Source organism: Hippocampus bargibanti, linkage group LG17, assembly GCF_051943395.1.
Source record: "Hippocampus bargibanti isolate YZ-2025 linkage group LG17, ASM5194339v1, whole genome shotgun sequence".
Taxonomy (NCBI): domain Eukaryota; kingdom Metazoa; phylum Chordata; class Actinopteri; order Syngnathiformes; family Syngnathidae; genus Hippocampus; species Hippocampus bargibanti.
Window position 1 is genome coordinate 14,070,917 of NC_142750.1, and position 15,813 is coordinate 14,086,729.

General features: G+C 44.7%; 2 protein-coding genes across 4 annotated transcripts in view; one reads left to right on the top strand and one right to left on the bottom strand.

The window, feature by feature from the left end:
* Window positions 1-1,082: 1,082 nt before the first annotated feature.
* fmc1 (formation of mitochondrial complex V assembly factor 1) lies at window positions 1,083-2,414 on the bottom strand. Its single transcript, XM_089018653.1, has 2 exons — window positions 2,226-2,414; window positions 1,083-1,503 (listed from the first exon to the last, which is right to left on the bottom strand). Exons 1-2 carry the CDS (start codon window positions 2,352-2,354, stop codon window positions 1,300-1,302), a joined length of 333 nt encoding a protein of 110 aa, XP_088874779.1. The 5' UTR covers window positions 2,355-2,414; the 3' UTR covers window positions 1,083-1,299.
* Window positions 2,415-3,347: 933 nt separating this feature from the next.
* grin2ba (glutamate receptor, ionotropic, N-methyl D-aspartate 2B, genome duplicate a) overlaps window positions 3,348-15,813 on the top strand; it is a 117,530-nt gene continuing 105,064 nt past the window's right edge. For 2 of the 3 annotated variants that reach the window (XM_089018236.1, XM_089018238.1), the window contains exons 1-3: window positions 7,491-8,298; window positions 14,203-14,309; window positions 14,884-14,991. In XM_089018236.1, the coding sequence (XP_088874362.1) occupies window positions 14,965-14,991 (27 nt within the window). In that variant the 5' untranslated portion in view covers window positions 7,491-8,298; window positions 14,203-14,309; window positions 14,884-14,964. Of the gene's footprint in view, window positions 3,472-7,490; window positions 8,299-14,202; window positions 14,310-14,883; window positions 14,992-15,813 lie in introns of those variants that run through there. The other variant, XM_089018237.1, reaches the window with a different exon arrangement.

The window sequence follows — 15,813 nt, forward strand, 5'->3', positions numbered from 1 at the left end:
TGCTAGCTACGGCCAGTATGCGCTTTCACTCGCGCCCGGTGATAAGAGCACTTTTGGCAAACTATGATTTGTTTTGTTGATTCCACTTTCCTGAGTGTGTTTTAAGGGTCCGTTGTGTCCTCAGCATTCTCGACACCCGATGGATATGTGGAAGATTATTTCACATCTGCTACTCAATGCCAACATCTTATTACCGTTCAGCATGTTTGCTTTATTTAATTTTTGTTAGGTAGCAATTAACTGCAATTGTTTCCCCCCTAATACTTGGAAACAATGTTGGTGTTCAGCGACAGCACCAATTTGAACTGGATGGAATGTTAACGGCTGACGAACAAGATGTTGACATGCTTTCTCTCGTGTTGAGCATGACTGGAAAGTGAAATGTCATGAAATGTATTATTATTGCTACAATAAATAAATACTGCAAGCGTCATTGTCTTATTTATTTTCCTCGCTGCGCCCAGCTGTGTTTCTCTGTGTCCCTTTTTTGTGTTTGTTTTTTGTTGCGACTGCGCTTGGCAGACTTGGCCGTGTGTCAAACACTCTCTGCTGATTTGCGCATTGATTGTGACGCAAGCCTTTGGTGTGTCAGAATGCATCGGAAGGTTTTTGAGTTTGCCGAATGCGGATGCTCGGGTGCTCTCCTTACTCCCGGTGTCACAGCCAGTTGCTTGGCTTTGGGGGCCGTTCCATTCAAATTCACCGTGAAAGCAACGTTAGTCATTGCTGGGATGCAGGAGGACGCAAAATGGAAAACCGACTGTCATTGGGGGGGGGGGGGAAGAGAGCAACGAATCAGAAACGAGTCTCAGTCTAAATTGGCTGGGAGGGACAAGTTCACTGACGATGGCGGTCAAGTACTGACCGCCATCGTCATTCTCCAATAGCATTTGATGGAAGGAAGATGTGAATTTCTCACACGGCTGCCCTCGTGATTATTTCTCTTTCATTTCCCAAAGAGAGCAAAGTACGTCATTTGATGCGCATCAGCAAACCCTACACATTTTTAACGGCGTCGATTTGAAAATCAAGTTAACACATCACAGTTTGCGATGTTAACACAAAAAAAAAGAGAAAAAATATGACGTGATAAATACTTTAATAGAGCATTTGTCTAACGTCTGCCATCACTTGTGAAGATTGAAAAACATTTGCAGGATCAGAGCAAAAGTGATATTCAAACGCATAGTTTTCCTGGTACGTACATCCTCCCTGGATCACAAGGTAGACTGGATAACCTTCGTCCTTCCGGAATAACACATCTATCTCGCCGTTCACGAGGCGTCAGTTCTTCCACCGTCACTTTTCCCAACCTTTGCCTCCTGGCTGAGTGGGTAACCTGAGCCCCACCAGGCCGGCCGCGACGTCTGGATTGCGCTCTCCCTTTGCGTGGTAAATGTTGTGCAGGGCTCGGTGGTTCCTGGACGACGCCAGCAGACACAGATATGTTTGGGAGGCATGGAGGGCTTCCTGCTGAGCACGGCAGTACCTCTCTCCTGTCACCTGGTGGGATGATGGCAGAATTCATTTTAACAATGCTATCTTTCATTAGGGGTGATTCAACAAATACACAGACAGGGTAAAGTGGTAAAGTCATCCCCATAACCATTTTGCATCACGGCGCGTGCGGTCAGTCAGCGATGGTGAGTGAGTCTCGTTCTCTCACCAATTCATAATCTGATTTTGAAGCCTATATGCTTAATAATGTGAACGATTCATTTCAAGAGGGGGAAAACGCCCAATTCTAACCAGTGGGAAATTATCCAAATTCACTACATTGGCGTAAAATATTTCATTTGAAATATTTGCCTCCGGGCATACGCTTTTCAATTCCACAACTGCAAATGACAGAAAGTCCAATCCCTTTCCCATTTACAAAACGGAATGCAGTAAAACCGTCATTATTTAAGTATCATGTAGTCAATGTTTAGGCACGAGTCCTCAAATGTAGATCAATGGAAGTCGCACGTGTGCCAAATACAGGGTCCACTCACGTGTACGGTTTTACATTGGATAACCCGGTTCGGTCCTGCGCACAAAGTTAGCTGTTAGCATGCCATTGCGTCGCGCTGGAGTCACGTGAAACCAAAACACGTTCTTGAAATGGTCGATCGCGTACACGAGGTATTCACGCGCGTGTCACGAATAGAGGAAAATATCACTCGTCGTCCCGTTTAAAAGAATTTAGCTGGCAGAAGAGAAAAAGCGGCAACAAGAAAACCTGCCTGATTTTTGCGAAATTGATCGGTGACGTAGTTGTACGCCAGAGATTGCTTGTAATTTTGCCCTTGCGTGGCCCGCAGTTCTTTGAGTATTCCTCTGTAGATGCGTAAAGAGGACGGCGAAACGGACATCTTGGGACAATTTGTGATCGCCGAGCGACGCCTGCGCTCACCGAACCCGACCGAATCAATCAACCGTCGCACCATCGAGCAACCGCATTCGCCACTGGGCGGCGGTGTGTCGACTGCACATCATCGCCGGACCGAACAGGAGGACCGGACCGGACCGGACGGACCTGCCAAGACAAAGTTTTACGTCTTCTTTTCAAAGAGCTGCTTCTTTTGATCGGGTCGCCAAAAATAGACGGCGTTTTCGGCTCCCAAAGGGATCTTCTGTTTATCGATCTATTCCTCTTGTTTAGTTTTTCGGGATGTTTAGCTCAAGTAGTTCTTCACAAATATTCATTTAGTTGTCCACTCCTCTAAAAAAATAAGTCATTGGGAACCAATTAAGTTCGTAAGCCAAGGTCTCACTGTATTAATAATAATAATAATAATAATAATAATATTAATAATAATACATTTAATTTCTCATGCTCTCTTTAAAAAACACTCTGGGAAGTTTGGCATCACCCCTTATATAACCCGCTCACCCTTTTATTTCAAAACTAATAAACCCACAATTTTCTTTTGTTTATTGATTATTTTCACTTTTACTTTTTAATACTGAGCATAAGGCAAACAAGTCTGAAGGGGCCACTGTGATAACAAGATAACAATAAAGCTGTCCTCATAACACAGGCCACACATATGGTTACGGCAATGTAAATATCTGCCTTTTTTAGTATATATCAGCTCTGCTGTTTTATTTTCGAATAAAAGGCATTTGAAAAGTGAAAACGTTGATATTGTTCGTCCATAAAAAAACTTCTAAATCGAATATAATATACACATTTCGCCTTACGCACTCTGTCTGGGAACCAATTAAGTTGGTAAGCCAAGGCCCCACTGTACAGTTCCCCTTTTTGTGAGATGTGCGCGTGCGCGTGTGCGTGCGTGTGTATATATATGCGCGTCCCGTTTTTTTTTTTTTTGCCACAGATTTTGACCAATCACTTGCGGGCGGCTTCAACCAAGATGGCGCCGGGGGAGAAGTCGTCTCCTCAAGCTGCTCCTCAATTCGTTCACCTCAACGGGCTTGCTCCAACACTCGTTCTACTTCGTTCACTATGTTTCCACACGCAGAAAGGTAACTCAAACTTTTCAGAAAAACAAAACAAAACACTTGTTGTGCTTTCTGTTGATGTCGACATGTTGGCAATAGCGTTCCCAAAGTGGGTGCAAACGCCGTATTTGTCTTTTTTATGTGGCAAATGCATTTTTGCCAAAACAAGCAGTTAGTACTTGTACACTAGCGAATTTCGACAGGGCAAACTCAGTTGATCTTGGAGCTACAAATCAAATAGAACAGAGTTAATATGTATTCAGCCTTTTACTTTGGATGTATTTATTTTTATTTCACATTATTATTTTATTTCAGATTGAATGACTGTGTGTTTGTGTTGTCATATTATTTTGTGATGTATTTTTTTTTTCTCTTTTGACTTCAAGATGGCGCCGCGAGAGTGGCTACCTTTCCAGCAGCTCCTATTTTTTGTTTTTCTACTTCTTTCTTTCATTTCCTCTTCCTTTCACAACTTTGCTGCTGCGAAAAGTCAATGTCTCCACTGCAAGACGAATAAAGGGCAATCCACTCCAATCAATTTAAAATAGTTGTAACACGTGCGTTCGCTGCTGAATGGGTCCATAAAGATTCACTCGACCAGCTGCACGCATGATCGCTAATTTTGCGTGACGACTGAACAGGGGGTTTTCGCACGACAATAAATAAAAAGCTCAACATACCGCAAGTCTTAAAAATATGCTTCACCGTTCTTTTTGTGACATTTCCGACAACATTACATGGTTGACGGACATTAAGAGTTTGCTTTATGAAACTACAGCCCGTTGTCCGCCTCTTTTTATACTCTATGTCAGTGGTCACCAAACTACGGCCCGTGGGCCGTATCCGGCCCGTCAGCACATTTGGCCCAGCCCCCTGAACAATACCAGAGATGCGATCAGATTTTTTTCCTGTTTGGCCTCCAGAAAAATAAAAAATCCTTTTACAAGTCAAAGGTCGGTTTTCGATCATTATCTGTTCCTATTTTAATCAATGTAATCAATGTATGTTGTTTATAATCGCGATTGAACAATACAAACCCGCCTGCTCACAATAGAACGCTAAAGGAGTCGGTCACAATGCGACGCGACACAAGAAAGTGACATCTGAGGAAGTGGAGGGGAGTCCACTGGTACATTCAGGTGCGCTCAGTTTGGCGCTCTATTTGGTCCCACACCTTTTTTCTCTTGTAAACCTTCCTGTCAAAGAGAGAACGGAATAATGGCGAAACATTTAGGTAAGAGAAAAAGTGATTCAGAATGCAGGGTATTTAACCTGCAGTGGACAAACGATGATTTTCATGTTGAATGCAAAGAAAAGGCTGCTTATCTCATCTGTCAAGAGGCGGTGGCGATATTCAAAGAATACAATCTTCGCCGACACTATGAATTCCGTCACAAAGACAAGTACGATAGCTTGCAAGGCCAAATAGGAGCAGACAAACTCTCAAAGCGAAAAGTGGACTACTATCTCAGCAGAATACATTTGTACGCCAAGCTCAGCTGAAGAAGGCATCCGTTCGGGCCAGCTTTCGGCTTGCTAAGCTGATGGCGAGCAGCGGTAAGCCTTTCACGGACGGAGAGTTTGTTAAGAAATGCACGGATGCTGTCGCGGAAGAGAAGAAAGATGCATATAATGTCGTAGGTCTGTCGGGGAGTACAATCACCAGACGTGGTGAAGAAATCGGGATGAATGTAAATGCCCAGCTGCGGCAGAAGACGAACAAATTTGACTTTTAGCACTGGACGAGAGCACGGACGTGCAAGACACAGCGCAACTGCTCAGTTTTATTGGTGGAGTTAGCGCAAACTTTGAGATATGCGAGGAGCTGGCAGCCCTCCAAAGTCTCAAAGGGACTACAACGCGAGAGGATATTTTGGACCAAGTGTACCAAACCATGGAGAAGTTGGACCTGAGTTACAGAACTGTGGTGGTCTGAAAGACGCAGTCAAGCCCAACGGTCTCATTGACTTCGATGCCGCCCTCCCAAACGACACATATCCAAACCTAAAAAAAATACGCAATGAAAATGTCCACAGTTTTTGGCAGCACGTATATCTGCGAGAAAAGCTTATCTCGCATGAAACTGCTGAAATCTCCGATGAGATCAAGATTGACAGAAGAACATTTGCATCGGTGCTTGCCACTGGCTGTAACTAGAATGGAACCTGATCTTCAACTTCTCACCAACCAAATGCAGGCCCACAGTTCACACTGATGAACAGACATCGGTAAGCTCACTTTTCTGACTTGAATGAGTCATTCTGAGCACAAACAAATAATCATAATCACATCTACTGGGATAAAATCCATCTTTACAGCCATACTGGTAGTGAAATGTATTGTGCGGTGTAGGTGCTGTATCACTTAGTTGACTTTGTCAACCTGCTTCCTTTGTGGTTTTCACAGGGAAGTTGATGAGAGAGAGAGAGAGAGCTGCAAACAGCGCCGTCTGTGTTGCTTTGCGTAAGCAGGTTCGGTAAATGATACAACTTGTGGATAGAGTTGAGGTTCTTTATTAGGACGGCTGTGTTGGTTGGAAGGAGAAGGTAATTGACATGCGTGGCTCTCATCAGACTGGCTTGCAGCAGTGCGCATGCTCCTTTGGTTTGTAGCCAGGCATCACTAGTAGAACATGCAAATACGATTTGCTAATATCGTTACAGTGTCTACAAGCCTACTGGAACCGACAAAAGGACTCTAAGGAAGGAACACAAGAACTTTAGGAGACTGCTCATATGTGTCAGAGAGATTCTGCTCTGACAACTGAGCTGAACTTTTATCTGTTAAGATTGTGCATGGCACAACACATGTTTTGTCATATCAGAATCAGAATCATCTTTATTGCCAAGTATGTAGGACACACAAGGAATTTGTTTCCGGTAGAACACGCTGCACTAGTATCGTTGTCAAAAAAACTGCTAAGTGGCACTATACAGTTCCATTTGGCTACTGTTCAAAGAGTTAATGGCTTGGGGGAAGAAGCTGTTTAAATGTCTGCTGGATTTTGGATTTTGGATATTGTCCCTATGCTGTCATATTATTTGTTATTTAGTTTTTTTTGTTCTTTTGACTTCAAGACGGCGCCGCGAGAGTGGCTGCCTTTCCAGCAGCTCCTATGTTTTGTTTTTCTACTTTCATTCCTTTCATCACTTTGCTGCTGTGAAATGTAAATTTCTCCACTGTGAGACTAATAAAGGCAAATCCAATCCAACACAAAGTCAATGTTCCATAGCTTTTTTTCTATTATTTATTTCATAAATGTTGTTATTTATTTCCTGTTTTTCTATAAAGAACCAAGAGAGAGTTATTTAGTTCTTATTTATTTCATTAGTAGCGTTGTTTGTTCCCTCTTCAATTGCTGCTGTGGACTGCAAATTTCCCCATTGCGGGACGAATAAAGGTATTCTGATTCTGATTCTGATTCTGACTTTTTTTCTGGAAAGGGTTATTTGGTTATCGGATTGGATTTGCCTTTATTCGTCTGACAGTGGAGAAATGTACATTTCACAGCAGCAAAGTGATGTTATGTTATGTGTGGCTTTCTGGAAAACACACTTTTTAAGCTCCCCTATGATCGTCACACTTTTTCTGTTACAAAGTGACAGCGTCACAGAAGGGAAAAGTCACGTGGCCCTCACAGGACAAAGTTTGGGGACCGCCGCTCTCTGTTCCCAACTCTGCGAAGTAGGTTGGATTGGATTTGCCTTTATTAGTCTCACAGTGGAGGTTCCGGTGTACTTTGTGGCTTGAAGATTCGAGTGGTCCAACTGCAGTGTTTGACCTGATGTTCCGATGAAAGCCTCTAGAGGGAGCCATTCTGTCAGGGTTTGAAACAGCGGTTGGGTTCCTCGACATTTGCACACAACCCCCCCCCCCCCCCCGGCTCGATTTCTCCCCACACTCTTTCAATGAATACTAATGCAGCGATAGGCCCCCCCCCCACCTTCCTACCCACCTCTCTTCCTCCCATCTTTTCGCGGGGATGGGCGGGAGGTGGGAGACAGAGCAATTCCAGCTTGACATTTTTTCCTCGTGAGGCAGGTAGTGCTCGACTGTCCGTCCTTTTCTTCTCTTCCCGCCGCAACAATGTCTTACCTGTGTGAGTGGCGGCGGAGTTGAGGGACGCCCGCTTTTCCCTTCACTGGATGGGCAGCTATTTTGGCCAGGGGGAGAGAGAAGAGAGCAGAAGGCGGCAGGGGAAGGGGAAGGGGAAGGGGAACAACTGGCCTCTTCCGCACATTAACCGGAGACGACGGAGGCCGCTGGAGTATTTGCTTTTATCTTCCGTTTTCTCTTCTTTTTTTTCCTCATCGCACTGCTGGGAGGTGCTTTGTCTGTTCATTTGCTGGCGCTTTCACTTCTCTGTCTCCTCATCTATTTTGCCATTTACCTGCTCAACAATTTTTTCTATGTATGAGTCGGAAAAGGAGAGTGAGAGCGACTGGCAAGAATCAATCGGAAAAGGATTGTTTTTCTCCCCCCGTCCTTTTGTTTTGGATCCCCTTTCCATTCACTCGTTGTCCCCCGTCGTCGCTGGCTGTCACCTCCGGCCCTTTCTTTTTCTTTTTCTTTTTCTTTCTTTCTTTCTTTCTTTCCCCGCGCAGCCCACGCTCCCCTCCTCCTCCTCCTCCTCCCTTCGCTGCCTCCTCCTCTCGATGCCGCTCGTTGTCCGCTCATAACTTGGGATACTTTTTGATTGCGGCCAAAGCGATCGAGACATTTTGATCATCTCTCCTCTCTTTTGTACTTTTTCAAAACTTTTGTACCCTGTTGCCTATTCGCCATCTTCTAGTTGTGTGCTCTTTCCGCCCAACGCATCCTTTTTTGGGCGCTTCTTAAACCTAACACTAGGTAGGTCCTTTTTAGCGTTAAGTGTCTGTCTGTCTGTCTGTCTGTCTCGTTTTCTTGCGCAAGCCATATTTTTGAAGCTCTATTGCTGTGCATTTGCTGCGCGTTCCCTGACGCGCTCGGTGACCCGGACTGCCGTGGCTCTTGCCTCCTCCCGATCGTTCCGTTCTATTTCTTGTTCTGTTTGACTACAATGATATCCGCCGTGTCATCAAACAAGGAGCGCCTCCCGATGCCGCCGCCATCAAAGCTCATCCTGGCAGCGTTGTCATTTCTGTCTTAGCGAGCGTCCACAGAGGACAAAGTCTGCTTTTGTCTATTCATTTCGACGTGACATCATGTTTCAAATGCGGCCCCGACATCCGACATCTGTTCTGTGGAGGACGTGTTCATTCATTTGCAATGACGCTTTTGTGAATCAAATGAGACTTATATTCAAGCGAGCGACAATTTGTTCTGGAGTCTAGAAAAAAAAAAAAAAAAAAGATGTCTAGAATCTAGACCAGCACTGAGTCTTCATGTCGGCCGCCGTCTGTGTTTCTACACTCCCCCCCCCCCCCCAAATCATTCCCTCCCACCCTACCTACGTTCCATCTCACATTGCTCTCAACTGACTCGTTTCGATTTGAAAGAGAATGGACTAGGAGGAAGAAAAATAGTTTGTTTTTGGCCTGCCCCGCCCGCTCCTTGTAATGATGGATATCTATAGTCCTTTTGGTATAATATGGCACCTGTTTTGGACCTTTTAATCTCCACCGTGTAACAATGCGACACGTACGGGGTTTCATTCCCATTTGTTTGGCTCATCGGCCATCTTAAAATGAGATGACGTCACGTCACGGTTACTTTGTCTTGCTCGTGATCAGAATAGTTGCTATTCGTTTAGCACAGGTCTGATACTACCTATTTAATTATCATCGTATTACGCCGATTGCAATCCAAGGAACATCGACCCCATTTTATTTCTTCTATTAAAGGCCACTTCCCCGGCCGGCGAGGCGAGCTGCAATGGCTTCCGGTACATGACAATCATAAATGACAAAAATTGGATGACTGGGAAACAATTACCCACACGTGTGTGCTCGATGGAATATTTTTTATTTCTATTTTTTTGTCTGTGGAATTTAAATGTCCACATTTGGATATACAATTTCACATCTAAAAGTCATAGCTGTCACAAATAAGGTATTTTTATGATTTATTTGATTTGTTTATTTCATGCTATTTTTTTTTTTTTTTTTTTTCGGGCAAATGGACTGAAGTTGCTTTGCAGTTTTCATCCTTTATGGCTTTTCATGAATAGACTGAGGAGCCAAGCAGTGTCTGTGTCGAATCGATAACATAATGCTGATTCGTACCATTACTCCTGCCAGCACAACTGATTGATTATTTGATTAGATTTTTTTTTTTCAGTAGATGAGTACGCTGCTTGGAATTCACTCGTGCCGCTCATGTGTATTATTTTATTATTTATGCTGAATTATGAGAGATGGGAAGAGGGACAAACAGCGCGTCAGAGAGAGGGAGAGAGAGGCCCTCTCATGCACCTCCCTATAACCTTATAACGCGATATAAACTGTCCATTGTTGTAACAACCGTTGTCCCTTAAAGGTAAAGGATTCGGGTTCATTGTATCAAGCATATTTCATATTTTGACGTGTTTCAATCTACTGGACAGCAAGAGTCACGGACGGGCAAAGTGCAAGCGTCACCGCGAACCGACCGCCTGAGTGAGACATTCAAGCGTGTCAAATGCAAAATGAACTTCCACTCAGACTTGGCCAGACACGTCCAAAAGTTCAGCTCTGATTGACCCCCTTTTTTTCCTTTGATCAACTCTCCGGTGGTTGACATGAAGCGTGTGTGTGTGTGTGTGTGTGTGTGTGTTTGTCTGATTGTTTCTCGACTGCCACATGTGCCATGATGCAAAATGGACGGAAAATGGATTTTGATCGCGACTGGGTGACGTCCCACTTACGACATCCTGTTGTCAAGATTGTAAACTGCGCTTTTTGGAACAATTTGACACCACTTTTGTGTGACAACAGCAATGGCGTTGAATGTCTGTGATATCTTAGCATGGTTTCCATTTTAACCAAGACGACATTTGATTTGTCAAAGCGGCAGTCTTGTCAATCATTCAAACTGAGTGGTGGGCCATGGATTTCACCACGAGGCCTTCAGTAGTGCTACGTTTGAATCAAACCAGACTGAAAAAACGTGTGTTGTGATTTACTGCAGGTCCACTAGGGGCTACCATTAGCCAGGAAATAACTGAGCGACCTTTGTTAACGAGGTCCATTTTTTCTTGAAAGGTCGGTCTTGAAAATGCATTTAACAGTAAATCTCCAACCAAATCCATTTCTTCTCCCCTTCAGCCATTGTGGCTTGACAAAACTGAAACTGTTATTCAATCAACGCGACAATGTATTTGCTTATGCAGCTCGCTACCGATACTGCGTGCTAGCTCTGGCCAGTATGCACTTGTCACTAGCAGCTTGCGATCAGAGCAGTTTTCGCAAACTAGGATTGGCTAGTTACTAGCCGATCCTAGTTTGCACCTGCAAGAATGCGATGTTAGCCCTTTTGGGTTGCCAAGTCGAAATCTGATTGGTTCGAGCAACACTTTGATCGACACATTTGATGTGACGGGGCACGCAGAACTGATTTTGAAGACGTACAGGTAGATTTCTGACCCTGGTAACAAATGATGCCTGAAATGTGATTGGTTAAATGCTTAAATACCATAACACACCTGGAAGCAGCGCAAGAGGGGAAAAGCAAGGAAAGGAAGTTAGTTGAAAGCCAATTTTAGTATGATTTAATAATAATTCATGGACAAAATATAATTCACGTCAGTCCGTGATTCAGATATTTTTAGGCCAGCAGAGAAGGCTTTGCAGGCATTGACACTGTTCAAAGCGCCTCGCTCGTGCGTTATAACCATGGTCATCCCATCCAGCATGTAAATATCTAATCGTAGCGCCAGAGAGATCTTTGTACGTGCCTTAATTTTATAGTGGTGCATGTTTTTTTTTTTTTGTGGTAGAGCAGACATTCTGGGTGTTTGATGTTCAACTCCAATTGTTGTTCAATGCTTGTTTTTCATTCAACGTGGAGCTTTGATGTTGTGGTTGAAAAAAAACCCAACAACAACAAATCGTGATGAAGTCCCAACCCCGCCACGGTTTAGTGTTTTAAAAACTCCTCTTATTATGAGCTTATGAGGGGAAAAAGAAGTAAGGCCAAAGAGCCTTGGGCCGACATGATCTTCATCGATAAAAGGGCCATTGTGTGAGGGAAGACGGCAGGAGAATACTCATCTCCTCCTGCCGTTTCCTTTTCCTCCCCATCTTCTTCCCATGCGAAGCATCGCATCTACTGAGTCTGAGGACTAAATTGGCCTTAATTAAACTGCCTCAAATTGAGCACTTGGCAAGGTGGGTCAGCGCCAAAAAGACCCAAGAAGAACTTAAATGAATGATGGATGACATGGGATGTTTGTCTTCCATAACATGGTTTGTCCCCGTGTGTGTGTGTGTGTCTTGCACGGTGATTAAAGCTTATGCGAGCCAAGGAGCCAATTGAAAACTAAATCTGGATTTTATTGGCACACTCTCCTCAAGCAGCCGGAATATAGGTCATAATCTAATATAAAAAGGCTGCTCAATAATTCATCTGAGCCGATTAAAAGACAGACTTGTATTGACGCAGACGACTGTCCGGGACGCGTGTCCTCAGAGTGAGCTTGAAAGCAACAGTTGAGCTCCTTTGCGGCGTTTGTAATGAAACCAAGCCCATCCGTCCGTCTCTTTTTAACCCGCACGCTTCGACACGCGTTGGGCGAGTTTGTGCGCGGCCCAATTGATCTATTAAATATGAACAGAACAATCTGTTAGCCCGCAGCAAAGCGTTTATTATTCACTGACACGTGTCAATGAATAATCTCTTCACCTTTGGCAAAATGACGGCGATTGTCGCTTGGAATCAAATTTGGACTTCTTCCGAGGTTCAACGCGTTGGACCTGAAAACGGGCTTCCCAAGTCTGCGTTCATTAAGATCAGCTCAGATCATCTTCTCATTCGGACCTTCAGAAAGAAATCCCGGCTTGGGTCTCTGCCACAAATTGATTTTCCTGAAAGCCCGGATGGACCATTGCTTGCGTTCATCGCCTTTTCAGTGGCGCTACCGTCAATATTCCTACAACACTCTTTTCCGCGTTCAAATTCTTGCTAATCGCGTTCTTGCTAATTTTCGAGCGCATTGTGGAGGATGAAAGGGAGAAAACGTCTACCGAGATAAGAAACCGAAGCCGTGTAGAAACTGCTGACTGTCAGGCGCTCAAACTTCAGATAACCGATAGGACGTCAACTTGTGGAGATACAGACAAAGTCATCAAGCAAGTATTGAGCAACCTTTTGTTCAGAACACAATACCAAATTTGACGCGGAGGTATCATTCAGGAAAAAAAAACACCAGAGGTAACCTTCCGGAATTTTGTGACATCAGTACCATCATACCACAGGTGTCAAACTCAAGCTCAGGAGCTAAAGCTAGCCCGCCACATCATTTCATTTGCCCGTCAAAGCCAATCGTGTCAATTTGAAGAATTTTTCCTAAAATTTGTACTCAATTTGTCCTTTGCGATAACGTTGACATTTTGTAATTCTGTTTATGTTCACTTGAACAATAATCCTTTCCCCCCAAGGACTTGAACGGTGGCAGGCGTACAGGATTGCAATTCACATTCACGCTTCTCCTTGCGTTCACGTGTAAATTAGAAAATATCAATCTGGATCGCGAAGCGGGTTCAAAACCGTCTTGGCAGCACGAAATCGGGCGTTCTCCGACGCAACCGTATTGTCCTTTCATTTGTATTAGCGACGCCGAAGCAGGTTTGATGAAAGATAATGCTCATTCGACGCCAAGGGTTGTTAGCGATGAGCGTGGAGACGATTTAGTCCGACGGTACATCTGGTGCAGAATCGGAATCAGAAACATCTTTCTTGGCCAAGCATGTGGAATAAACAAGAAATTTGTCTTTGGTAGAACACACTGCTCTAGTGTCATCATAAAAAAAGACTTTACAGGCTAATCTAATCTAATCTAATCTAATCTAATCTAATGTAATCTAATTCCTGAATGTAAATGGTACCTCCCAGGAACAACTGTAAGACAATGTGCAAAATATCAAGAAGACAGTGGGTCATGTGAGTACAGAGCTACAATGAAGATCACGCAATGCTGTTCCACAGGGTTGTGCAAAGCCGCAAAGAGGCACTTAGATTTGGTTTACTGTTTTGACTTTAGAGAGTTAATGGCTGGCGGGAAGAAGCTGTTTAAATGTCTGAAGGATTTGACACGCATGGATCAGTAACGCCTGCCTGAGGGGAGTAGCTGGAAAAGGTGGTGGGCAGGGTGCGGAGGCTCCAGTAGGATTTTCCGCGCTCTCGTCTTGATTCTTGCAGTGTGCAAGTCCTCGAGAGTGGCTAGGGCGCTGCCAATGATTTTTTTTTGCCGCCGTCCTAACTGTCTGACGTAGTCGGATTTTGTCCATTTTTGTGGCAGCCACGAACTAAACCGAGATGGGAGAACACAGGATTGATTCGGTGACTGCCATCACGTAGCACGTAACATTCTAATCTATCAGGCCAGTTTTCCGTTTTGAGTCTGCTCAGTAGTTTTTACCATTGCCAATCACACAGTTGACGCCTTGGCGTTATGAGACAGATTTAAACAGATTAAGGCTGGATCTAGCTGTTCCCTTTCTTAATTTACAAAATCACCAACGTGTATTTGTTTGCTCGTTCTTAATTGAATCAATCCTTCGGCCTGTCTTAAAAGTGTGAGTGAGCCGCCCTCCGCCCCAGTAACCGTCTGCCCTCCTTGTTCTCCTTTACGAGCAGCAGACTGGCAGATGTCAGCTGGCCGGGGATCAGAAGAGAAGAGGAAAGAAGCCGCTCCCGTGGCGTACGTTTACCCCGAACTTGCCGCTTTCTCCCTTGGAATCGCTGTGAGTTCTCCAAGCGACATCAACCGCGTCACTCCGAACCAAAGTTACCGTAGCAAACTTTTCATTCCGGACATCTAACATTGACAAAGTGAAAGCCGGCGTGCCCGTGAGTTGGAGATGAAACACTGTTGTTTAAAAAAAGAAAGAAAGAAAGAAAGAAATGTCACCGACATGTTGTTTTAGCCCTTTCTGAGTTCACTCCGAGTAATTTTTCCAGTAATTGCCTGCGGATGGATGCTATCATTCAAATTTATGAGACGCGCTTCTCGCTGGAAACCGTCCTTTGTTATTCCTTCATAATTCCTAATCACTGTGACGTGACATCATACATAGCACCTCCGACTCATTGAATACTCGTTTGGTTAATTGCCTCCTGATGATAAATACTTGAACGAATATCCAGTCACAAGATGCGTTTCGGGACAACTACATGCCCCCACATACCCTCATTAGAATCCTTTAAAAAAAAGGGTCATGTAGAAAGCGTCTTTGTTGCTATTGCATCCGTGTTTGGAGCTTGCCGGATAGTTGCCACCGAACAATCATCATCTCCTCTCATGCGGTGCTCTCGTAGTGCGGTGTCCCTCAGTCCGAGGCTATGAGAGGGAGAGCGGAGGCCCAGGCAGCGCCATCATGCTACTTCTGAGACGCGGGGATGAGACTTGGGCACACGAAACGCAAGGTAAGATGAAACCAAATGCCTTCTCTTGGATTCGAGTTCTTTGGTGCTGCAATTTCAGGGTGGGGAAAAAGGATGTGATTCCAAAATGACTGTGATTTCTTTGACACCTCCTCTTCGCTATTCGGCAGCTGAACCGCACACAAAAACAGAGCGAGGGTGCCTCGGTTTTTGTTTGCGCCTGGTTTTGAAACGCGGGGCTGTCAACTGTTGCGCTCACCAACAGGGCACTCGTAACACAGTTCCTCCTATTACTTAATCGTCTGCCTTGGCCCGCTGTAGGGAGGATGGGGGGGGGGGGGATAATGGAGTGCCTCTGCCTCAGCCCGTCGTCATTAGCTGAAAGTCGCGCAGCTCCGTGGGCTAATGCTGACGCTGCACCGCGCCGACAACCGACTTACATCATGGGACATTACCATATAGATGAATTGACTGCACTGTTGCGTCGCGTAAACGGTAATCCTCGCTCCTCCTGGGGGAGCAGCTGGTGTGGTGGTGGTGGTGGGGGGGGGGGCACTCATCGTGGTGTTTTAGCTCCCCGGAGGCTTATTCCGTCCCGTCGGATCGGACAGTCTCCAAATAGCGTCACTTTGCCAAAATACAATTTGAAAGCCTTACTCACGGAAATACTTTTGATCAAACTTTGTCGTACATTTCATTCCGAACCCCCCCCCCCCCCCAAAATAAATAAAATAAAATAAATGATTGAAACAATATAAGACCTGGTTGAAGTGGAACTTAGAGATCTGCCATCTGTTGGTGAATGGAGATACTGTGATACCTCCGCTTACAAATTTAATTGGTTCCCGAAAGTGTGTGTAAGGC

Excerpts from the sequence above, each read along its gene's own strand:
- fmc1 (XM_089018653.1), bottom strand. The coding sequence starts at position 2,354 with ATGTCCGTTTCGCCGTCCTCTTTACGCATCTACAGAGGAATACTCAAA. Across the intron at positions 1,504-2,225 it reads ATCAATTTCGCAAAAATCAG|GTGACAGGAGAGAGGTACTG; the intron begins GCAGGTTTTCTT and ends TCATCCCACCAG.